This window comes from Lepisma saccharinum, chromosome 29, assembly GCF_977018435.1.
Source record: "Lepisma saccharinum chromosome 29, izLepSacc3.1, whole genome shotgun sequence".
Lineage (NCBI taxonomy): Eukaryota > Metazoa > Arthropoda > Insecta > Zygentoma > Lepismatidae > Lepisma > Lepisma saccharinum.
Window position 1 is genome coordinate 44,054,433 of NC_139257.1, and position 22,733 is coordinate 44,077,165.

Consider the following 22,733-nt stretch of genomic DNA (forward strand, 5'->3'; position numbering starts at 1 on the left):
CCTTCTTAAACCTGCCGTTTCAATTAAAGTTGCATTGGATTGTGGTGAAACTTAGTAGAGAGGCTAGGAGACCATATGAAAGCGAATGCTAAAGAAAAAAGTTCAAATTTTCACCACCAGGTTGAAACATGGTGCTGAGAATTAAAATCCCTCTACTCAGAGCCTTCTGGAGACCATTCGAAGTAACAGATTGCATAGAGAGACTATGGGAACAATGGTGAAGCAAGTGACGATGACAAAAAAATAGTTCAAATTTTCACCACAAGGTGACATTGATGCCCTACAGCAACAACAATATGTAATTTGAATTTATGTCGGTACAGCAGAGTTCAGTATATGCGAACATGAAACTTTGGAAGCATAAGAGCTCTAATGAAGCATTTCCCAGGAAGTTGTTCACTGTGCACTAGATTTCAGCACCACATTTCAACATGGTGGTGAAAATCTGAACTTTATTTTTAACAGCATTTGCTTCCTTGTGGTCTCCATAGTCCCTCTACCAAGTATCACTGCAAACATGCTCTAAAGAGCTCAGAGTATCAGTTAAAGCAAACATTGAATATAGAAACCAAATTTTTAGCCAATTTGTCTCAAGAAAATAACATTGAGCATTCATTTATTTTATTTTATATTATATCGTGTATCTCATACTATCTATTGTATCTTATATTATATTATGCCTGTAGTTTTATAGATGTATTCTAATTGTACATGTACAATGTGACAATTCCAAACTTTTGTAAAAGTTGAGGGGGGGGGGGGCATGCTGTTCGCTTCAATACAAGGTTAGTCAAGCAGACAAACTGCTAAGAATAAGGTTCAGTACACTAACAGTGAGCCTGAACAGTTTTGTACGTTTTATGTTAGCAAACATGAAAGTGAGCCTAAAGTACCTAACGTAAACATATATTGCTTAAATATGTCTGTATTATATTGTTCTGCAAATTTTGTCCCATCCAAAAAATTTTCTATGATGCAGCCTCATCATGAAATCCCCTGTGGGCACCCCTGGTGTGAACATTGCACAAATAAACATTAATCTCTGTTGCCTGAGGATTTTCAGTACCCCATGTAGGCACGTTATCCACAACTCTTGCCTGTGTTCTGAAGTGATATGTACACTCGCCACTAAACATTTTTTTTGAAAATTCTAATATGTTGACCCCACTTGACCCCCTTGTCATTTGAAAAAATTCACCTCGATGCAATATGGCAGACTTCAAGATGGCCGCCATGTCCCGGAAGCACCCTCACACGTGGGCCCCTTATCCCGATGTACCCAGGTGAAGTTGGATCTGCCATTCCCTCATCCGTTTCAGAGAAAAAAATGGTGTGCTGTGTGCTAGGACTTTTGAATCATCCTATTGCTGGAAAATTGAAGTTGTCGGACCTCTGTTTTTGTTTTATTTGCATGCCTGCATTGGTGTTTTGTTTCTATGATAGCTAATTACTACATAGTAAATACATACAATAAATAAGAACCACCAGGTTCCATGTGCATTATGCATATTCAAGAAATGATGCAATGGCATGTCAAATGGATGTTGGATGTGAGACTATATTAGAAGAAAATATTAGATTTGATTTGTGTCGCCCCTGTCAACACATACTTTTTCAAGCACAGAACTATTCAATCTGTATTGTATTAATCTATGTTGGAATCTTTAAAAAATGTGTTATTGTTAATGTTACAATAGGAAATGAATTGTTTAACTTAAATCAGAAAAAATGTTGAAACTATGGAAATATAAAACAACTATGTAGTAACCTTGGTAAATTGTAAACAAAATTGTGATATAAAAGAGCTAGACTTTTGTAAGCCTACGGGACATTCTCCTGGTTGCCGAAAGGCTGATGGTTCAGGGAACGTTGGGTAATATCTTGCTTCAATCTTCGGATTGGTTGGTGTACTTGTACTCCATTTGGCAGATATTCCACAAACCCAACTCTGAATAAGGCGTTCTCCTGCATCATCAAAAAGACCAGGGTTTTAAACTTCGGTACAACTAATAGGTTTAGGCCTACAAGTTGTATCGGGTGAATTGTCTGTTTGAAAAAGTGTTTGTATGACATCAGAAGTTTAAATAAATCTTCAAGTAAAATGTCTTAATGATCTTTAATTTCAAACCTACATAGGTGATAATTAAAAATAAATCCTACACCACAGACCTCGCAAGGGCTTGGTCCTACTAACCCTTAGAAGCCTTTGAGAAGTCCGATAAAAGGGTTATAACCAGACTAACATAAAGCCCTAAAGGCAGAAGGTGCGTGTCAGATTGCACCACATTGGGAAAAGGAAGATTACATGGCAAAAACTTTCACAGAAGGAAAGTATTCAGAGGAGCTTTAAGATAAAAGTATGGAGAAAGATAAGCGGCATGTAAATGGTAGCAGAAGGGTGTGATTAATATTGCAGAACAGGAGATAAGTGATTCTACTCACTTGTTGCATAACTTTGCTGACCAGGGAGGTACAACTGTGGTGGAGCAGGCCATGGTGGAACGTTTCTCTGTTGTGGTGCACCAGGCCATGGCTGAAGGGCTTTCTTTTGTGGTGGAGCAGTCCTTCGCGAAAGGGTTTTCTTTTGTGGCACAGGTGGTGCTGGGTTTCGCTGAGATGTTGAAGCAGAACTTGGAACTGCTGCTGCCACTTGTCTGTGCCTCTGATAAAAAAAAAAAAAGTGTAGAACATGAGAAACACATACACACAAACAGGATGCGTATATTAGAGGAAACTGAAACAAACAACATTTCTTAATTGGAATGAAGTGACTGAGGATTAAAGTTAGCTCTCAAAAGCTCGGAAGCCTATCTTGGTTGATTTGGTGTTTTGAGTCAACTTTATGCACAGTAAGGCTAATCGGGACTTGACCTACAGTTTGAAGTGGGATCTGAACCACTATGTGCCTCCACAGAGTATCGAACCTGAGACTCCTTGATTACAAGGTGACAATGCTACCACTGCACCATTGAAGAGGCCCTCGGAAGCCCATACAGAAATCACCTGCTTGATATAGCCCAAGAAAACCTCTTCAACATTTCTTAGTAATATTTTACTTGTTAATCCTCAGTGCATGATTTTTTTGTATTGGTTCCTCAATTTTTCTGTGAATTCTTGTGATGTAGAATGTACGGAAAACTAATTTTAAAAATCTGTGATGTAACATTAGTTTTTCTTTGTTTTTTAAACTTTTGAATATATGTTAATGTTAAGTTACATTAGATATACATATAATTATAGGACATATGCAATGTATTTCTTTTCTAAGGCATATTACAGAACATTCAGTACAATCCTTGAATACAAACCTGGCTTGAAAACTCACGGACAGGGGTCCCGGTTTGGAATCCCAGGCAAGGTGTGGGTGTTGTTTTGTGTATCACTTCATTAATTTCATTATATGATCATTCATCCTAGTCACTGCAACTAGTGACAAGTCTAGGGTGTACAAAGTAAAGATCAATACCATAGAGCAATTGACACAGCGAATAGCCGCAGCAATAGGGGAGATCATGCCAGCTATGTTGGAGCATGAGTTCTGGTCTACGCAAGAGAGTTGGGTGCTGCACCTACACTTACAGGGCCACCACATTGAAATGTACTGAGTTTGTCTTCTATTGTCGAGTACTTTTCAGCAGCGCTTTCAATTTTTGAATAAAATGCTTATAGATTAAAATGTCAAGAAACTTTTGAATCACCCTGTATAATGGAAGTAAGAGCAAGCATAGGCGTGCACAGACCCTCTGATTAGGGGGGGTGGGTCAAAGCCTTGATGAAAGTTCAGTTGGGAACGAAAAACCTCATTTTTTATCACTGTGTATACAATGCAGCAACATAGAGGCACCATAATGAATAAATAAATAAATTGTATCTGAAATGTGCTGCGCTCCTTTTCCTCCAAAGAATTGTGTTCATGCATTTAAGACAAAACTGTTTGGCAGCAAGATCCTGAAGTGTTTGGTAGTTATAACTTCTGTCTCTCTGGTAATTTACAGTGCATTGCAGAAAACGATGTAATTGCGAGCGAAGCGAGCAAGAAATCTTTCAGATCCAAATTTTTGCAAACTGAAAACAATATTGATTTAATATGGCACAAAAAATTTCATGGGCCGCCATGTCATTCTTTTACAATTTTCTCGTTTCAGCTCCCAGGGCCAACTTCCACTGCCCCTAGCTACGGCTCTGAACTTGACAAGACAAAGAAAAGCAAAGATTGTGAGAAAAGCGAGCAAAAAATTACGAGATGTATTTTTATTTGTACAAAATTTGATATCAAGGGGGGGAGCAATTGCCCCTATGTGCACCTGCAGGTGCTCTGCCCGTCTGGAAGAAATGATGCAAGAAAGACGTGAAAACTAATTCCATCTTCAGTATCCTTTTGTCCTGCTACTCTTAGATTCTAGTAGCCTTGCATTCTTTTACCTGAATGTTTGCCCCCCTAGAATTGATTTTCATCCAAGTCTGGGAAAGGGTAAATAGAGTGCAATAACGGTGATAAAATTCCTCTACACTAAATTTCTAGGTGAAAGTATAATAATGTAGGTACATAGATGCCTGGAAGGGAGGGCAAGAATAGCCACAGCTCCTCCTTACAAACTGAATGTCAACCTAAAAGTATATATTTCACACGTATAATTTGATTTCAGTCACAGTAATTTGCGATAATTTCAAATTCAAGTGGTGTTTTTTGAGAGGGCAACACTATTATTGGGGTAATATGCCCCATGGAAAAATACCTTGCTTGTCCCTCCGTGGAAAAAATCTGCAGACGTCCATGATTAGGGGGCAATGGCCCCCACCTTGTCCCCCTTCCCCCCGTGTGCATGCCTATGAGAGCAAGCAAAGCGAAACAGACTGCATGTAGTATTTTGACAAATCCATCTGAATGGGAAAAATAAGATTATGCCATGATTTTGCATAATCACATTTGAATGATCGAAAAGCAGTAATAGGCAGATTTGATTCAAAATTTTTAAATGAAATAGATGAAAGAACGTATCTTCAAGAAACGTACCTGGTTCAGCTCTTGCATCCGCTTATTAACCAAACTCTGCAAATATTTGGTGGCAGTATCGGCAATTCGTTCTTCTGAACTTCGAGCCAGTTCAACATACATTGGTCTTTTACCAACAATGTGTCCATTCATATGTGCAATTGCAGTATGTGCTTCCTCAGGGTTGGTAAAGTTTACGAATGCACGTCCCTTGGTGCGACCTTCACTATCAACCAGTAACTGAAATTATAAGAAAATCTCCTCTATACAAAATGCATTGATATATATTGTGGAGGGAACGAAGGAGACATTGTATAATCATAACTTTTTCAAGCCATCCACCAAAAAAGCAGTCAGGCATTTATTAATTGAAACAAACAACATTCCAATGCAACATCAGCAGTGACATAGAAATGCCCGATGTTCTTTAGTTCCTATTGGGTTCAATTGATTGATTTGCTTTATTTTACTTCACTTTATGTGTCACTTTTTGCTAATTTGCAAAGATGGAGATGAGTGGTGATGTGATGAAATTGATGAATGAACACTCACAAACATCCATGCCCAGCCGGGATTCGAACCCGGGACCACTGGCATCATAACATGATGCTAACCACTCTGCCACCTAATGGATTTGACTACTGGATTAAAACAACTAAACAGGTGTAATCATGGAACCATTGGTCAGCAAAACGTCACAATGACAGAATCAGATAAAATCTCAGGAAAACTTGAAAAAGACACAGTTGCTAAGGAGCCTGAAAACCATGAGAGTCAGCAAGCTTTCGTGCCCTCTTGGCACATGTACAAATATAGAAAATAAAAACTGAATTTTTTGAGTGTAAATGTCATGACGTGGAAAGATAACATAAAATGTAAATGATTTTAGCTTCATTTGTAAATATGTATTTGCATGTAAATCCAAACATTTAATTAATTATATTTCTGCTTCATATTCATTTAAAAAATAACATACCATAACACTTTGAATGGTGCCAAATTGAGCAAACGTGTTTTCCAAAAGCTCTTCATCCATATTATCATCCAAATTTCTCACATAGACACTGCATCCATGTGTGTAAGTATGTCGCCTCTTTCGGCCTTCAAACTCCTGTTGGGGTGTCTGTTTCTCCTCACCTCTTTTCTCAGCTACGTACAGTACCTAGCAATGAAGAATAGCATTAATCATCGAAAGAGCATGTTTAAAGAACTTATCTTAACCCATGGGTTGCGTGAGAAAAGTTACATCGATGGTCATGCACAGTGCCAGAGACTGGGTTCTTAAAATATGTTCAATTAATGGTCTAAAACGGCAAACCTTCAATTATTACGATTAAATCTTTTCTTGCAACAATTGAGATTCTAAAAAACTAGAAAAAGTAAAAATATATAGAACTATAAAAAAGGCACTCTTTGTTAGTTGGGCATGGAACAGCAGACCGGATTTTTAGTAAATAGTAGGTACGCCTATAGTCATGTGGACAATAAAGTTAGGAATAAGGTGTGTTTTATACAGCGTATTGTAGGTTTAATTGTATATTCTGCAAATATGCTGTATAAAGAAACAAACTGCTGGAGTACTAAGTGAGATGAGTGCACATGGACTCAGACAGCAAGGTCTACAATGAACCCCCCTAGTGGCTTGTAGATCTGACTAACACTAAAAACAAAATCCTGATGTAAAAGAGGAAGGTTAGAAACTCAGCTGGACAGAGGGAGTATGTTGACAAAACAATCATTGATAAATGAAGACGTTAAAATCACACATCCAGAACTAGACACTGTGTGCAACCAACGCAGAGTTAAGGAAAATAACAGGCATGAGAAAGAAATGGGCAGAACAGAGTGGAAACCACTTTGAACAAATGCTGATTTCTCTACAGATTCCCAATGGGCCTACAGAATGGCATTCACCTTGTAATCAAGAGATCCTGGGTTCAATACCTGGAGGAGGCACATGGTTCAGTGGCTCGAATCCCACTTTAAACTGTATATTCAAAAGATTCTATTGGTGATGCAAAAGTCCCTTAACAGCCCCTATAAAATGTAAAGGAGTTTGGCTGATTCCAATTCATGACAGAAACAGGTTAGGGCTAAGGGAAACCATCTTGGTGTGTTCCAAGCGGACGTCTGCCATATTGGTGGCTGCTATATTGAATTGAATTCAAAATTTTTGAATATGAAGATGGTGATGTGACAAGTATACAGGCACAAACTGTTTGCCTTCCTCGTTCATTCTGGACTGGTTTAATTAAAGTTATTAAAGTTCAATAGTTTACTTGCAATAAACTTTTGTAACTCCTCAATCATTTCTGAAACATTTATAATAACTTTGGAAAGAAGGTGGGTGGGTGGTATGAGTGCCACTGACTGAAATTTTATATAGGATGTCTCATATTTGAGAGAAGTCATTTAATGCAAGTAAAGATAACGTAAGAGAAGAAGAAACCTGTAACAGATTGTTTACAGAACTTTCCGGGAAGAAAGAAGCAAAAGGAATCGAAACACCCCTTTTTGAAATAATAGACTGAGTCTGGTACACAAAGGGAAGTAAGCGCTCGTGGATTTGCGCGAGGAGTAGTTGAAGCAGTTGGCGTGGAGATTTTGACTGGAAGGTGGTCGTTCAATTTAGTGCTCTGTCTGTTGAGTTTTGCATACCTCCGGTGACATTTTCTTCTGGCAAAGTGGTAAAGTAGTCTCTTCAGTCGGAAGACCACGCTAGCCCGCCATTGTTTGCAAAGGCACAAGAAAAGTTAAATCGGCATTAAGGCTCTCCAGAAAAGAGATCGTGCAGGAGTGAACTCTGTCTGCAGAAGTTTATCAGATTTTCATTCAGTGAAGCCGAGATTGCAGAGAAGGATTTTCTCCAGCGACAAGACACCAAGGATCGTCCGAAAAAGAAGACGGAACAACGAGGATTTTAGTGAAGTGATCCCCAGTGTCGAGAGCTCTCGTGTTTTAACCCCCACAAGCTCGATCTTCTGATGAAAAAACCCCCACTAAAGTTTGAAAAGCGCTAATTCTTTCTAAAGGCCGGCCATGTAATCGTGAGTAAAAAGGTTAAATTTGTTCTTTTTTATAAATATATGTGAGAGTGATTTTTTCTTATATTTCTTTTACCAAGATAATCTAATGTACTGGTGTCAACTCTTGTATTGGGTTTACTCATGTAAACCAAGAACCACCAGCGAATCAGTGTGAACCTTTAATCTTTTTTTTGTGAAGTTATTTCTTAGTTTTCTTCTGTAATAAAAGAAAGTAAAGGTAATTGGTTATTCTTTCCTTCAAACATTAAAATCTATACTAATATTTGAAATCAGTTTATCCCAACCGAACTGTAGTTAAAAAGCAAATCTAAGTCTAATACTAATAATAATAATGATAAAATCACGTAATATTGTTATAAACCATATGCTGGATGATTTGAAAAATGCAAATTCTGCAGATTGAAAGAAAATGGTTTACAAAAAGTAATGAATAGACTTGTTTGAATACTGGGTGCACATGATCAATATGATGAGGAGGAAGAACACAAACGATATTGCATTAAGTACTTTGGCATGTACAAAAGAATCAACATATCAACTGTAAGTATAGAATATGAAAACATTAAATTTGAAAATTCCATAAAATTTCTGGGCATATGGATACAAGAAAATCTCAATTGGGACACCCATATTAATTATCTAGCAGGAAAATTAAGCAAAATCATATATGGCATAAGAATCATGAAAGATATAACAGAAAAGAGCACAATAAAAACCCTATATTTTAGTCTGTTCCAATCGCAACTAACATATGGAACTATATTCTGGGGAAATTCAGCAAACAGCACAAAAATATTTAATCTTCACAAAAAAGTATTAAGAATTATGACAGGAAAGAAATGCAATGAACCATATAGGGAAATCTTCAGGGAACTTTTCATTCTACCACTAACCTGCCTCTATATACTTAATTTATTATGGCATGTAAGAATGGATCTGTCAAAGTTCTCCAAATACAACAAGGAAGTACATCATTACAACACGAGGAACAACTCCAATCTTGCAGTTCCAATGCATAACACAACACTATTTGAAAAAGGTCCAAAATCCACATATACAACAAGTTACCAGATCACATAAAAACTATTGAACCAGTAGCCAAATTCAAAAAGAAATTAAAAAATCATCTGTTGTACCATTGCTTTTACTCAGTGAGTGAATTTTTGAACATCTAATCCATCAACGCACTTGTGGGTTGATGGATTGGAGGTTCATGGATTCATCCACAAGAGTGCTGGATCCAATCTCACATGTTGTACCTGTTATATTACATGAGTGCAATTTTAGTATCATTTTATAATGTTATTAGTCTTACCTATATATTATCTCTCAATATTTAATGTTTTAATAGTATTTTTATATTGTAACTTTAACATGTCTTACTGGTGTTACTTTTATGTATAGACAGTATAACTAATACAAGTACACACCTCCAAGCATAAAACTGTAATGGGCATCATTTCATTGTATATTACATTATTATATTTCATTGTATTAGTATATTGTAATGTTTGACTGACATGTCCAATATCACAGCATGAAAATGCAAATGTGATTCATGGATGAAATAAAACTAAATCTAAATCTAAATCACGAAAATAAAGCATACCTTGCCATTAACTGTTTTGCCGTTCATGCCTTTAACAGCCCTCTCAGCAGAAAGTGGATTTTCAAATGCAACAAAACCATATCCCTCAGAATTTCCATCCTTTCCAATCCCAATCTGCAAGAAATATTAGTAACATAAAATCTCCTAATTTTCTTTGGGTACACAAAAACTAGTACACACAATAATAAACACAGTCGAAACAGTAAGTTTTCAATAAAAAATTGAAATGATTTGATTGATTGATTGATTTAGTTTATTTTACTTCGCGTTTTGTGCCTCTTGGCTAATTTGCAAAGATGGGGATGAGTGATGAAATTATGAAATTGATGAATGGACATTCACAAACAACCAAGCCCAACAGGGATTCGAACCCGGGACCCTTGGCGTTGCAGCGTGATGTGCTAACCACTCGGTCACAGGGTCGGGCAAAATTGAAATGAAATTTATTTATATCTATAAATCATGTTTTTCTTCTTCTCTTCAGTGAACATGCAGCCTTTCTTATCTGCATGTGATAAGTGTTTACTGTCTCCTACTTTACATATTTTTGTTTATCCACCCTTCTGGCTTTTTTCCTCATTCTATTCCCATGTATTTATAAATCATCCAGTTGTACAATTTACTTATAGTTTCGGTTATTTCTAATTGGATATTAATAGAGGCTTACCATATTTATTTTGGTCCAACCCAGGACATATTCGCGATCGACTCGTTACTGCTGAATTTCAGGTTTTTTTTACAAAAATAAATTGAAATGACTTAAAAGCCTTAACATTTTATTGGAACATTAAACTATAAATTGTACAAAAAAATATTAACATTATTTTCTAAAATCAATCAATTAATTTGCAAATCCTTAATTGAAAAATACATTGTCTGATGTTTAGGAAGCCTCTCTGTTCTAGGTAGCATTATCTGTTAGTTGACTCAGTTGAACTTTTCACTAGACATGACTTTTTTTCAGAAATGGCTTGTTTGTTTTAATAACATCATAAAATTCACAACATGAAAGTTCTGAATTAATTTTAACATTCAGCAGATGTTTAACAGTGGATACTAGAAGTCTACCGCTTTCTGCAAACCAAATATTCCCCATAATTGAAAATACTCTCTCAACTGGAGTAGATGTTTCAGGCAAAGACATAGCAAACTCAACCATATTAGAAATGTTGCTACATGAAATATCAGTCTTTTGAAACACCTTAAAAATTGCTTGCCACTTCTCTTCAATAGTATCTGGTACTTTTTCAGAACTTGAACCACAACCTACCTTTTGGTTTTGAATTACCGTGTTCATCAAATAGATCATCAATATTTACGGCATCTTTTACAATTGCATTAATAACTTGTGCACTCTCTTGTAAATCAGAAAAGGTATAATCGAGCCTTGCCGGTCATACATTTTGGTAGTGAATATTCTATACCGGTAGCTATTTTCATGTTAAGATTCTCAAAACCCCACCCAGATAGCACGTAAGTTAACTGCAAGTGAAATCGAATGTCGATTTAACTTGCAGTTAACTTACGTGCTATCGGGGCAGACATCATCAACAGCTCTAAAAAACCAGGACTGTCCAGGCTAATCCCAGATGTATGGTAAGCCTATAATAATATTCAAATTCATGGCTGTATTTAATCCTCCATCAACCGTGCTGTATCTGTGAGTTGCATGAGATTAACATTGTTTATTTTCTTGGAAACGATTAGGCCTGCAGTTCTAAGCTTCTCAGTAGCTTCTTCCCTCTTTGACTGAATACAGATGAGCACAGTATCAGTCTCGTGCCCCTTTATGTTTGGGCTTAGTAGGCTGTTTGTATCTGTGAGATACAGAGTGATCAATTTTGCTCGAGTTAATGATAACACAGTCTGCTTGTGGAATTTACCATTAGGATCCGAAAAAAATACTGAATTAATTATTTACATGCTCTGCAGCCGTAAGAGCCACAGCAGTCTAGTCGGTAGGGCATCTGAATGTCACACAGGAGGTCTGGGTTTGATCCCCAGGATGGGTGATCTAAGGTATGAATTCTTCCAGCCTTGTCCCTGCATAAAGTGGCTCTGGGGCTCACCCAGCCTCAAATCAATGGTTGATTGATATAGTTGGTGCTTGAAGTCCACTTTATGCACAGTAAGGCTAATTGGGACTGGACCTACAGTTTAAAATTGGGTCTAAACCACTAAGTGCCTCCACCGGGTATCGAATCTGAGAACCCTTGATTACATGGTGATGATGCTACCACCGTGCCATCGAGGAGGTCCTCAAATCAATGGGTACTTGGGGGCAACCCTTGTAAAGTCAGATAGAGCATGGAGCAAATCACATCACCTCCAAAATGGCCAAGATAGAGAAATGTGTGGGGCCCTACCCCCCCCCCCCCCCACATCCCCTAAATGTGCCTTCATGGCATGGTGCTATATGAAAGGGGAACTTCACCGTTTTTTTTCTTTTACCTTACCTCTGCAGCAGTGATGGTGAATGCAATGATTATGATATCATCAGCGATAAGGATCTGTAGTGGTTGTGATAATGCAGAGGTAAGAGAAGGTAATTTGGAGACTGAACTGGAATGTGATGACTAGGGCCTGGGACTTTATGTCCTATAAAACTGTAAAATATGTATGTAATTATGTCATATAGATTGGAAAATATGTCATGAAAAATTACAAATATGTCAGAAAAATGCAGAAATATTTCCAGTAAAGCCAAAAATATGCACAACAGTACTCTCGAATTTCTCCCATACCCGATAGAGTAGAGTAGGGGCTGTAATGTACCTAATGTTATTTTTTTACTTTTGACTGATTTTTGTGAAAAGCGGAAAAGGCAAAGAAATGAGAACGAAACTTCTTTACTTCCCGTGCAACAATGAGAGAGAACATTTTTCCTCAATAATGTTTGCATGGCTATCAATTGTGGGTGGGATAAAAAAAGGTGGGGTATTATTGTTCTGTACTAAGAAAAGACGGCACCTTTCTTCCTCCGTAATTTTCATATCCTGTCATCAACAATATGAACTATCTGTTGTGCTAAAACTACAAAGAAAAAAATATGAAATAACCGATTATGTGCAAGAGAATTACGAAATTATACACAAATATGTCTTATTACAACAAAATTGAAGAAATATGTTGTAAAAATGCGAAATTGGTGAAATATGTCAAAATATGCTTTGTGAAGTTTGTCTATTTCGGCTGATTTTCATCAGATATGTAAAGATCTCACCCCAATATTAGATCCGAAGCCAAATGAAAAATATGTTATAACACAAAGTCCCGGGCCCTAGTGATGATGATTGCAATGAATAGCAGAGTGACACATATAAATAAATGTTTATGAGGTGACAATAAATATCATCATATGTAGCACTAAAGAAATGTTTTTAAAGTGCTTAAGAATCATTATATATAGTACAAGGTGAAAAATAAAAATAAATTATGAATATATTAGTATAACTGTACTGTATTTCGCAGATACAAAATGACAGATCTTGTTACTTTTCGAAGTGCGACCGATTCAGGGTTAAGTAAAGGGTCATGGTCCCATTACCTGTAACCCTGTTAATAATAATAAGCTAATAATAAACACTGAACTACAGAAAATTGAGCAAATCTAACCCTTCCTTATGACCAACTGCAAGTTAATGTTTTGCAATTGTCTATACAGAGCACTACTGACCACTGAACTATAATTTGATAAACCTTTTACATAGATCAAAATTAAAATAAGAGGTAATATTAATCCCTGCCATAGTAATAAGGATATATTTGAAGCCATCTATAACACTGGGGAACAAAAAAAAAAAAGATTTTATTTTGTGGCATAAAGTTTAATAACAGTTTCAGCATGCAAAACAGCTGTGATTGCCAATTGTATGATTGGTTCAGTTGAATTGACTCCAGTTATAAAAATAAACACACCATGGAAAATGTAGGAGGTAAAATTACTCCATGCTTTTCTCGGTAATATCAAAATTTGATAATGGGCTGAAATTCCCATTAAGAAACTTATTTATTTATTTGTAAATTGTTGCTAGGCAACTTATGAAGCATTGCTAGGCAATATATCTCTTAATATTGAATTATGTAGTATAACTAAGCGAAATACATTTAATGTGAATACATTGGAAATCGCATAGAAAACGTTTCACATAGTTTGTTACTTCATTGTGTACATATTTTCTTAATTATTATGATCATAGGCCTATATAAATTTATTTTTATAATAATGATTGTAATCACAAAAAGAAATATTAAATTGTTGTTGGAAGTTCATTTACATGTATGTTATGTTTCTGCCATTTTGATTTAGTTGCATTTATTTCATAAATTAGAGCCAATTTACGAAATATATTATTATATCATTATTCAGCAGCATGAAATCGCCCTAAATTAGCTCTCAAACACTTTGCTGCAATTTCACTGTTCCCCAGTGTAATTTATGATGTAGCATTGAATTATTATCAAGTAGGAAAAGATTTATTTTGTTCATGCCAGTTTTCTGTACTACCAGCACAATAGATTATTGTCAATATGTTTGAGTGTACTTGTATCAAGTTTTTAACTGTAGTGTGATCAGGAAGTCGTTATGGAAGGAGCCAAGGAGACCTTGGCCCCACCAGTCGCAACAGTGGCCCCCCAAAACAAAATGTTGATCGATTAAAAATTATCCTAAATTAATACTATATACAAAATTTTCCAGTAAATTTGTAGCAGAGCACAAATTCCCTGCATGGGGAACAAACTTGCTATTCTGAAGAAAATTGTCAGAAGGAAATGTAGGACACCAAAATTCCAACCCATTTCATTGCTTACTGATTTGTAACAAAAATCATATAATCTTCCTGCCTTGAGGTTATTACCCCTTCCCCAAGTTCCTAGAAACCAGAAATTCGAACCTTTTGTTGCAAATGACCCTTGCATTATAGATGGAATCAAAGTCTCTGCTGAACGTGGTCGAGAGATACATTTGAGTTTCTGTAGGAGCAGCCAATATATATTTGTTTGTTCATGGGAAGATTTCTAAAGTGTGTGTCCATTAATATAGTAAAATTAATTAGATAAATAAATATATATATGAATGGCTTATTGCAGAAAGGGACCTGAGTCACTTTTGCACAATTCTGAGAAAAACAATGAAAAATCGTATAATATTAATAGTGTAAGAAAGAAATGTGCCGTTGTTGGCTCAAATATTCAACATAATGAATAGTTAATTTTGCAACCCTCAATGCACCCCCCTGCAGTATGCTGCTAGACACAGTGGAGATGAAAAAATTAACTCCGATACCTCAAAAATGTGACTCAGGTCCCTTTCTGCAATAAGCCATTCATATATATTGTACATATATACAGGTTGTTTCTGTGACCGTGTTACAGACTTGCAAGGATGATGGAAGGGAACAAACGCAACAAAATGAGATAGGGAACTCTGGTGCGGAAATACCCCAGTCAAAGTTACAAGCCGAAACCTTCGAAGGGCAGGCAACCATGCACAATGTGGAGGGGAACCATAAAAGAAAGGGGAAAGAATCCACTGCACATGCCCTGGAGAAGACGTAACGTCAAACTCGATGTGTGTAGTCTAGTAGCATGAGTGTTGCGGCAGCAATCAGTGCAATGGAGTTATACACTAGAGGAACTGGCTGATATGGTGTTTGTGTATGGACGAGCAAATGGGAACTGTAGCCCACTTCATAACTGGTGCTCGTGATATTCTGATGCAGACCTTCCCACAGCGGTCAAGCGGTGGATAGGGAGAGGCGGACCTGTTGCTTTGTCTGCCCATTCACCTGATCTGACCCCACTTAATTTTTTTTGTAGGGTCATGTAAAGAGTGTTGTCTATGAGACACCTGTGAGTAATGTAGAGGAACTCCTGGCAAGAATCCTTGCAGCCTGTGATCTGGTCCAAATAACTCCTGGGATATTAGAGCGGATGTGACAAAGCTTATTGCGATGCTGTCATGCCAGTATTGAAGCAGGGGGGAGGAGGCATCGCTTTGAACAACTGCTGTAATGATGGCTGCAGTTACTACTCATTGAAGCCACTACAGTGATTCTTCTGTGTTTGTTTTCCACTTCCCCAGACATCTTTTATGGTTCCCCTCTACATTGTGTGTGGATGTCTGGCCTTCGAAGGTTTTGGCTTGTAACTTTTGACTGACTGTTGTAACTGAACTTAATGGTGCATCATCTTCCTAATTGGTTATTGATATTAGATCGGAATTTGTTACATTTCATTCCAAATAGTGACCTATTGTTCGAACAATTTACTTACTCTATGTCAAGGAACTCTTCTCAAAAACCTTAAAGAGAAATTTAGAGATTATCTGCACCCTCCTCCCCACCCAAAAGAAAAATGTGCCCTGCCTGCCCGGAAAGGCACGCGCCACCCCTGGTATTGCTGTCTAAAAACTGGAAGGTATTCTCAATGTAATCCTCCAACTTTTCAATTATTTGTGATTTCCTTCCATACACTGAAACTCTTACAGCACACTACAGGAAGAAGTCCATTGGGGTGAGATCTGGTGAATGATATGGCATGTCAATAGCTACATTCTGTGCTATAACACTCAGGGACATAGCTAAGTTATTCAGTTTGGGGGGGGGGGGGGGGATGTCCAAATCTGAAATTTGTTCCTATTAAATTATTACTAGATAAGAAAGCTAAACAATATACATGATGATGCTACCACCATGCCATCGAGGAGGTCCTCAAATCAATGAGTACTTGGGGGTAACCCCAAGGTGTAAACGCAGCCAGAGCATGGTGCTGATCACATCACCTCCAAAATGGACAAGATAGAGAAATGTGTGGGGCCCTAACCCCACATACCCTAAATGTGCCTTCATGGCACGGTGTTATATGCAAGGGGAACTTTACCATTTTCTCTTTTACCTTACCTCTACAGCAGTGATAGTGAATGCAATGAATATGATATCATCAGTCATAAGGGTCTGTAGTGGTTGTGATAATGCAGGTAAGAGAAGGTAATTTGGAGACTGAATTGGAATGCAGGGGTGATGACTTGTCAAAATTATTGGGGGGCTCTGATCACTGGAGTAGAACTTTGACTAGAAACTTTATAAAAATAAACTAAATAATGAAAATATAAAATGAGGAAATGATGAATGTGGATATAAAAGAAAAAATAAAGAATTCAAATAAACATAAATGCTACATAATAGATATATTTTTGTGCATGCAGTAACATTCTCTGGTGATACTAATGGACAGAACATGATAAAAGAAAACATTACTGAAGGGCCAAGAAAATCATGATGAATGTTAATGACTTTAATATAATGATATTATTTCAATTGTTGATTTGCCCTCAATTATAATTTCAATAGCTGCTAAAATGCATTTCTCACATCTTAGCTTCTATCACAGGAGCATCTTGAGTATGAACCTTCTTAAACTTTATAAAATTATGCAATCCAATACCACATATATTTTTCCATTACATTTATTTAATCCTCCTTTGTCAATCAGAGATTTGCTTAAGAAAATATTGTGTTTCAGCAAAAAGAGATTTAGAAAGAAAATTATACTATACAAATTGATTATAGAATAAATGAAAATTACCTTGGTACTTGAAATTTTGCCATATTTCTCAAAAATGTCAGACAGTTGCTTAGCATCAATATCTTCTCTCAAATTGCCTACATAAATATCCGTGAAGCGGTTGGATTTTTCTCCCCTTTGAGGTCTGGACATCGCCATTTCTACCTGGGAAGAAAGATAAAAACAAAAGAATATAGATACAGATACGAGGGTCACTATTTATATTTTGAGCCTAACAATGAAAAAACAGGAATTTGGCATGGAAAACTGCTTTATTGTTTTTCGAAGTATTCTCCTTTATGGTCAATACACTTTTGCATTCGTTCGAACCATTTGTCAAAGCAGTTTTTCCAATCTTCTTGAGACACCTCCATAATATGGTTTTTGAACGCATCAACGGCATCTTCCACCGACGAAAATCGTTGTCCACGCAATTTATTCTTGACATTCGGGAACAAAAAGAAGTCATTGGGTGCCAAATCAGGACTGTACGGCGGATGACCCATCAATTCGATTTTTTGACTGTTCATAAAGTCGGTGACAGCTGGCATTGTCCTGATGAAGAATGATCCGACGGCGTTCGTTTGTTTTCCGTATTTGACCGAAGACCTCTGGCAAACAAATTGTTGTGTACCATTCAGAGTTGACCGTTCTACGTTCCTCTAAAGGCACAGTTGCCACATGACCAGTTTTCCCGAAAAAAACAGGCGACCATTTGTTTCGATGTGCTTCGAGCGTGAACAACTTTTGTTGGATTGGGTTCATCTTGAAACACCCATACAGTCGACTGCTGTTTACGTTCCGGCTCATATGCATAGATCCATGATTCGTCACCTGTTACAATCTTATATACGTCTTTTGAAGCACCACCATTGTATTTATTGAGCATTTGTTTGCACCAATTGACGCGAGCGTCTTTTTGAGTTTTTGTCAAATTGTGTGGGATCCAACGAGAACATACCTTTCTCACAGCTAAATGATCATGTAATATTTTATATATGCTGGTGGAACTAATGCCTATGGTTGCCTCAATCTCACAGTATGTCACATGACGATCTTGCAGTATTAGGTTTTGCACAACATCAATGTTTTCTTGAACAACAACTGATTTTGGACGACCTTCGTGAATCTCGTCGGTGAGCGAATGGCGGCCACGATTAAATTCGTTATACCAGCGTTTCACAGTGGCAAAGGATGGGGCTTCATCGCCAAATGTGGAAGTAAGTTGATCGATGCCCTCTTGTCTTGATAATCCACGTCGAAAATCGTAAAAAATCATCGCACGAAAATGTTTACGAGTTAATTCCATTTTATTGTTGTCGCGCAATCTCCAAGGCAACATAAACAACACAAATCAAGCTATTGACAAAACATTTGAAGTACGTTATGGTCAATAATGCCAGACGATTCTTTGCAAACGTCAAATCGTGCCTAACTTCAATCAGTGTTGCCAAGGCTCAAAATATAAATAGTGGCCCTCGTATATGAGTTTGGAGATATATAATTAGTTTGTAACAAACAAATTACCCATTATGAATAAGATTATGACGAACATCATGCATTTCATCACATTGAAATCTCACTGATGAAATCATGTTCAATCGGTTATTAGCAGGCATGTGTTTTAAAGAGTTTTTAATTTAGTGAGATGCTGTAAAATGCTAGTGTTTTCAGGATCATATATGAATAGACAAAGGTGGTCCTCACAATTCTTGGCCCGAATTGTTAATCTATGCAAACTTAATTAGTAATTAATTCAAGCTCCTAATGCATGCAATAAGTGATGACTTCAAATTGTTCATATTAAATTACTTTCATATAAATTGATTGAGTGCCATTTATTGCCCATTTGTGTAGCCTGGCGTATAAGATGCATCCCCCCCTTTAAAAACAGATCTGATTCAGATCTTGATTACTTTAATTTGTGGAAATTTTGTAATGGTATGTTGTGAAAACTGGGACAGTGGTTAAATCATTTAAGAAGTAATTCACTGGATTGTACACATGACAATTCGTTGTATGAGGGCTCAGATTCTGATTTAGAAGAGGTTTCAAGTGGGGTGTGGGTTTTGAGGGAGAAGATTAAAATGTATTCTTTCCTAGTTAGATTGCATAAGTTATCTGTTGAAAGTAGACCCACATGTCACTTTATGTTTGAAACACTGTTAATTAATTATAATATTCAGTGATAAACCTTTTTCCTCAAAAATGTGTTCAAAAAAAGGAAGGTGCATCATATTTGTGAGCAAGTATGGTATTAAACCCTTCCTGGTAGCTAATAATGAAGACATTTTCTCAGGATATCAGCCAAGTTTCCAGATAGGCTTCTGAGATTTCGAGAGCTAACGTTACTGTCGTCTCTTTTTCGAGCAGGCTTCATCTCCAGGAAGGTATCAACACAGGGCAAGCCCTGGCACCTACCAACCTGTTGGGTGAGATGAGTCAAGGCAAGTACGAGTCAAGGCAAGTACTTATAAAACCTTTTCCTGCAAAAAAAAAAAAAAAAGTAAAGTGCTCCCCTGTGCTTAGCACTACGCCATGAAAGCGTATAGGGGGTGTGGGGGTAATGCCCCACACTTTCATGCTCCCCCCAAAATAGGCAATGGTATGGCTGAAGAGTTCAATGACCTAACCGATCTTTAACTACGCATGGTTAGGCTGGAGAGTTCGTATGCGCCCATCAAGGGTGCCCACAGAGGCGGGCCATTGGTGGAGGGGGGCACTTGACTCCCAGAGATATCTGGAAAACCTTCATATAATTCAAATTGTGAAATTCTATCATGAAAACATGGACGAGGTGGTGACGTGAAACACAGCATATTAAGTGTCTATGCAAATTATCCTAGTGCTGGAGATGCATTATGAGAATTCTCTTATCTGGGGAAAAGCTTCACTCCACGTTTCCCTACGTTAAGCACCTATTGTCCCCCTAAGAAAAATACTTCGGCCCCCTTTGCTCCCCACACCTACATTTAGTCAATATTTGTGTATTACAGCTTCATGAACAAATCGTTGGCAATAGGCCTACCTGTTTTTAAGCAATAAATATAAACTTCTTTCATGAAGGAACACCGTGTATTACGAGCGAAGCGAGCAAAGGAATTTCTTTACACACTGACAATAATGTCAATTTACGAGGGCATGCTGAAAAGTAATGCCTTCTATTTTTCTTGTGACGGTGTAAAGACATTTTGGATTTTGACCAACCATACATTATACTCGTCAGACTTTCCCCCATCTCCACTCCAAGTTTCAAACTTCTATCGCCAGGGGTTGATGAACTAGAGCGAGGAAAATGGCAGCATGTAACCATACTATGTAGGTGCACCTGAAATGTGTGTGGTGACCGAGTTTATAACTGCAGAAAATGTGTCCCCCAATTGACATTCATCAGAGAATGAAGGCTTTTTATGGCAATGAATGTGTAACGTTAGTACTGTATGATGTTGGGCTGTTCATGCTCACAATGAAAACCCCTCCCGAATAACTCTTAACTCTCAAGAAGTTCTTTGTCACACACGTTGAGAGTTCATAAGGATGTTGAAAGAACATGATAATTTCAGACTGAAGCAGTGTTTTTGAGAGGGCATCACTTATGGAGAGAAACATGCCTCCCTTGCCCACCTTGAAAAAAAAATACCTTGTTTGCCCCTCCCTGCAAAAATTCTTCGGACATCCACGTATAGGTCACAGATGATGCCAAAATGTAAACAGAAGTTTTAAAAGAGGTTCTGGAAGACGGGAAATAAATAAGATTCCAGTGACGGTTACAAGGTTGAATGAAAGAATACGAACAAATTTTACCCCGAAAATGAATATTAGACCTCGCCCTCGAGTAATTTCCGAATAAGTTTCCAAGTGAGTAAAAAGAAAGTGAGTGAGTGAATGGGGGAAATTTTAGTTTCGCCAAACCGAGAATATGTGCTGAACAGAATCTGGTACTAACGGGTGTCCGAAACAAAAGTGCTCGTAACCTTTGGGTATACTTTTATTTGGAACACCCTGTACAAACAGTGGTTAGCGCAATGCGCTACGAAGCTAGAGATTCCAGGTTCGAACCCTGGTAAAGGTAATGAGTTTGTCCCACCACCCAATACATCAGTCATCATCACGATTAACTCAAAAGATAGAAAAACGGCATAAAATAACCGAAATAGAAATAAAATATGACAAATATCTGGTACAGTAATACAAAAATAGGAGTCTTAGATTTGAATCCCTGGTAAAGTGTTGATGCTATTTGTTTTATTTCACAATTATTACAATTCATTCAACTGTAGCTATTGATCTAAATGGTAGTGCTTCTTTTCATGAATTGGGTGGATCATATTGGTATCTGTGATTGTCTACATCTCTCGAACTCGAAGTGTTTCTCGTCGAGGAAATTCTGAAAGTCTCATACATTACTGTCCTTTGACACTTGAATGTTAGAAGGAAACTCTCGTATCCGCTTGCTGTAATTTTCGTATTTTATTCCTCTAATGCAAGTATATAATGCAGCACTTAAGCCATCTTCCTGTCCTGTGTATTTGTCTTGCTTTTTCCTCGCGTTGTCTACAAATCTCACCACTCTTCGAAGTCTTAATAACAACGAGAGTCTGGTGATAAATTCTATTGTTGGCACATTTGTAACTAGACTTAACGTTGTAGATTTTTGTTCTTCAAGTTTGAAGTCATTATCCATTGTCAATACTGTACTCGATGGCTATGCTGATTATGGAGGTGACAACAATTCAGGTCCGTGAAATCAAATTTCAGAGGTTGCAATGCATTTTCAACACATCCATAACTTCTGGATTATAAGCTGACATTACATGTTTCCAGTAGTGAGGATTGACATATTCTTGAGTTTGTTAGAGACTGATCGCTGAAAAGGTATTCCATCAACTTGCTGGAGATGTGAATCATGTCAGACAGAATAGCTCTCATGATTTCCAATTGTAACAATCATGATACCTTGTTTGTCAATTTTACCAATAGCAATTCAGCACATAATTCAAGACTGGAGAGAGTGATACTTCTTATGGGTGCACATATGAATGTGAGCAAAAATATGGTGCTGTCCCACCATCTTCATTTGTAGATCTGAGATACAAACAACAGCTACGTGCAACTTGTGATGCTTCTGAAAATTCATCGAGCGAATGTATACCACATTTCCTTGTACTTGCACAAATCTTGCATCTGATTAATGTTTGGTAAGTTTTGAAACACACGTTTCCACTCCTTGTTGAGTTCTTTTCTCTCATTCGTTATCCAACCACACCGATTGTAGTAATATCTTGTAAGAATCACTATTTGGCTCTCTGCTCTGTCCCAATACATCAAGGATTAACACTACAATGGAAGCGACTTTTTATTTAGTGATGGTTTCTTCATGATATGACACTATTTCCCTGTTATTTACTTGCAGTTTATCTGCTGTTTGTTCCCATGTGAAGACTAAAGAACTAATGCTTTTTTCTTTGTCAAATTGGAACAGTAGATGCATCTGTCTGTGTACCAATGGTACTGTTCC

At 37.3% G+C, this 22,733-nt stretch overlaps 1 protein-coding gene across 2 annotated transcripts in view; it reads right to left on the bottom strand.

The window, feature by feature from the left end:
• The window catches only part of LOC145981236 (polyadenylate-binding protein-like), a 43,025-nt gene that overhangs the window by 5,297 nt on the left and 14,995 nt on the right, over nt 1–22,733 (bottom strand). The window contains exons 2-6 of one of the 2 annotated variants that reach the window (XM_083114384.1): nt 17,237–17,380; nt 9,650–9,763; nt 5,970–6,155; nt 5,015–5,233; nt 2,443–2,662 (exon numbers count right to left, since the gene is read on the bottom strand). In XM_083114384.1, coding sequence (XP_082970510.1) covers nt 2,443–2,662; nt 5,015–5,233; nt 5,970–6,155; nt 9,650–9,763; nt 17,237–17,374 — 877 coding nt within the window. In that variant the 5' untranslated portion in view covers nt 17,375–17,380. The remainder of the gene's footprint in view (nt 1–2,442; nt 2,663–5,014; nt 5,234–5,969; nt 6,156–9,649; nt 9,764–17,236; nt 17,381–22,733) is intronic. The other variant, XM_083114385.1, reaches the window with a different exon arrangement.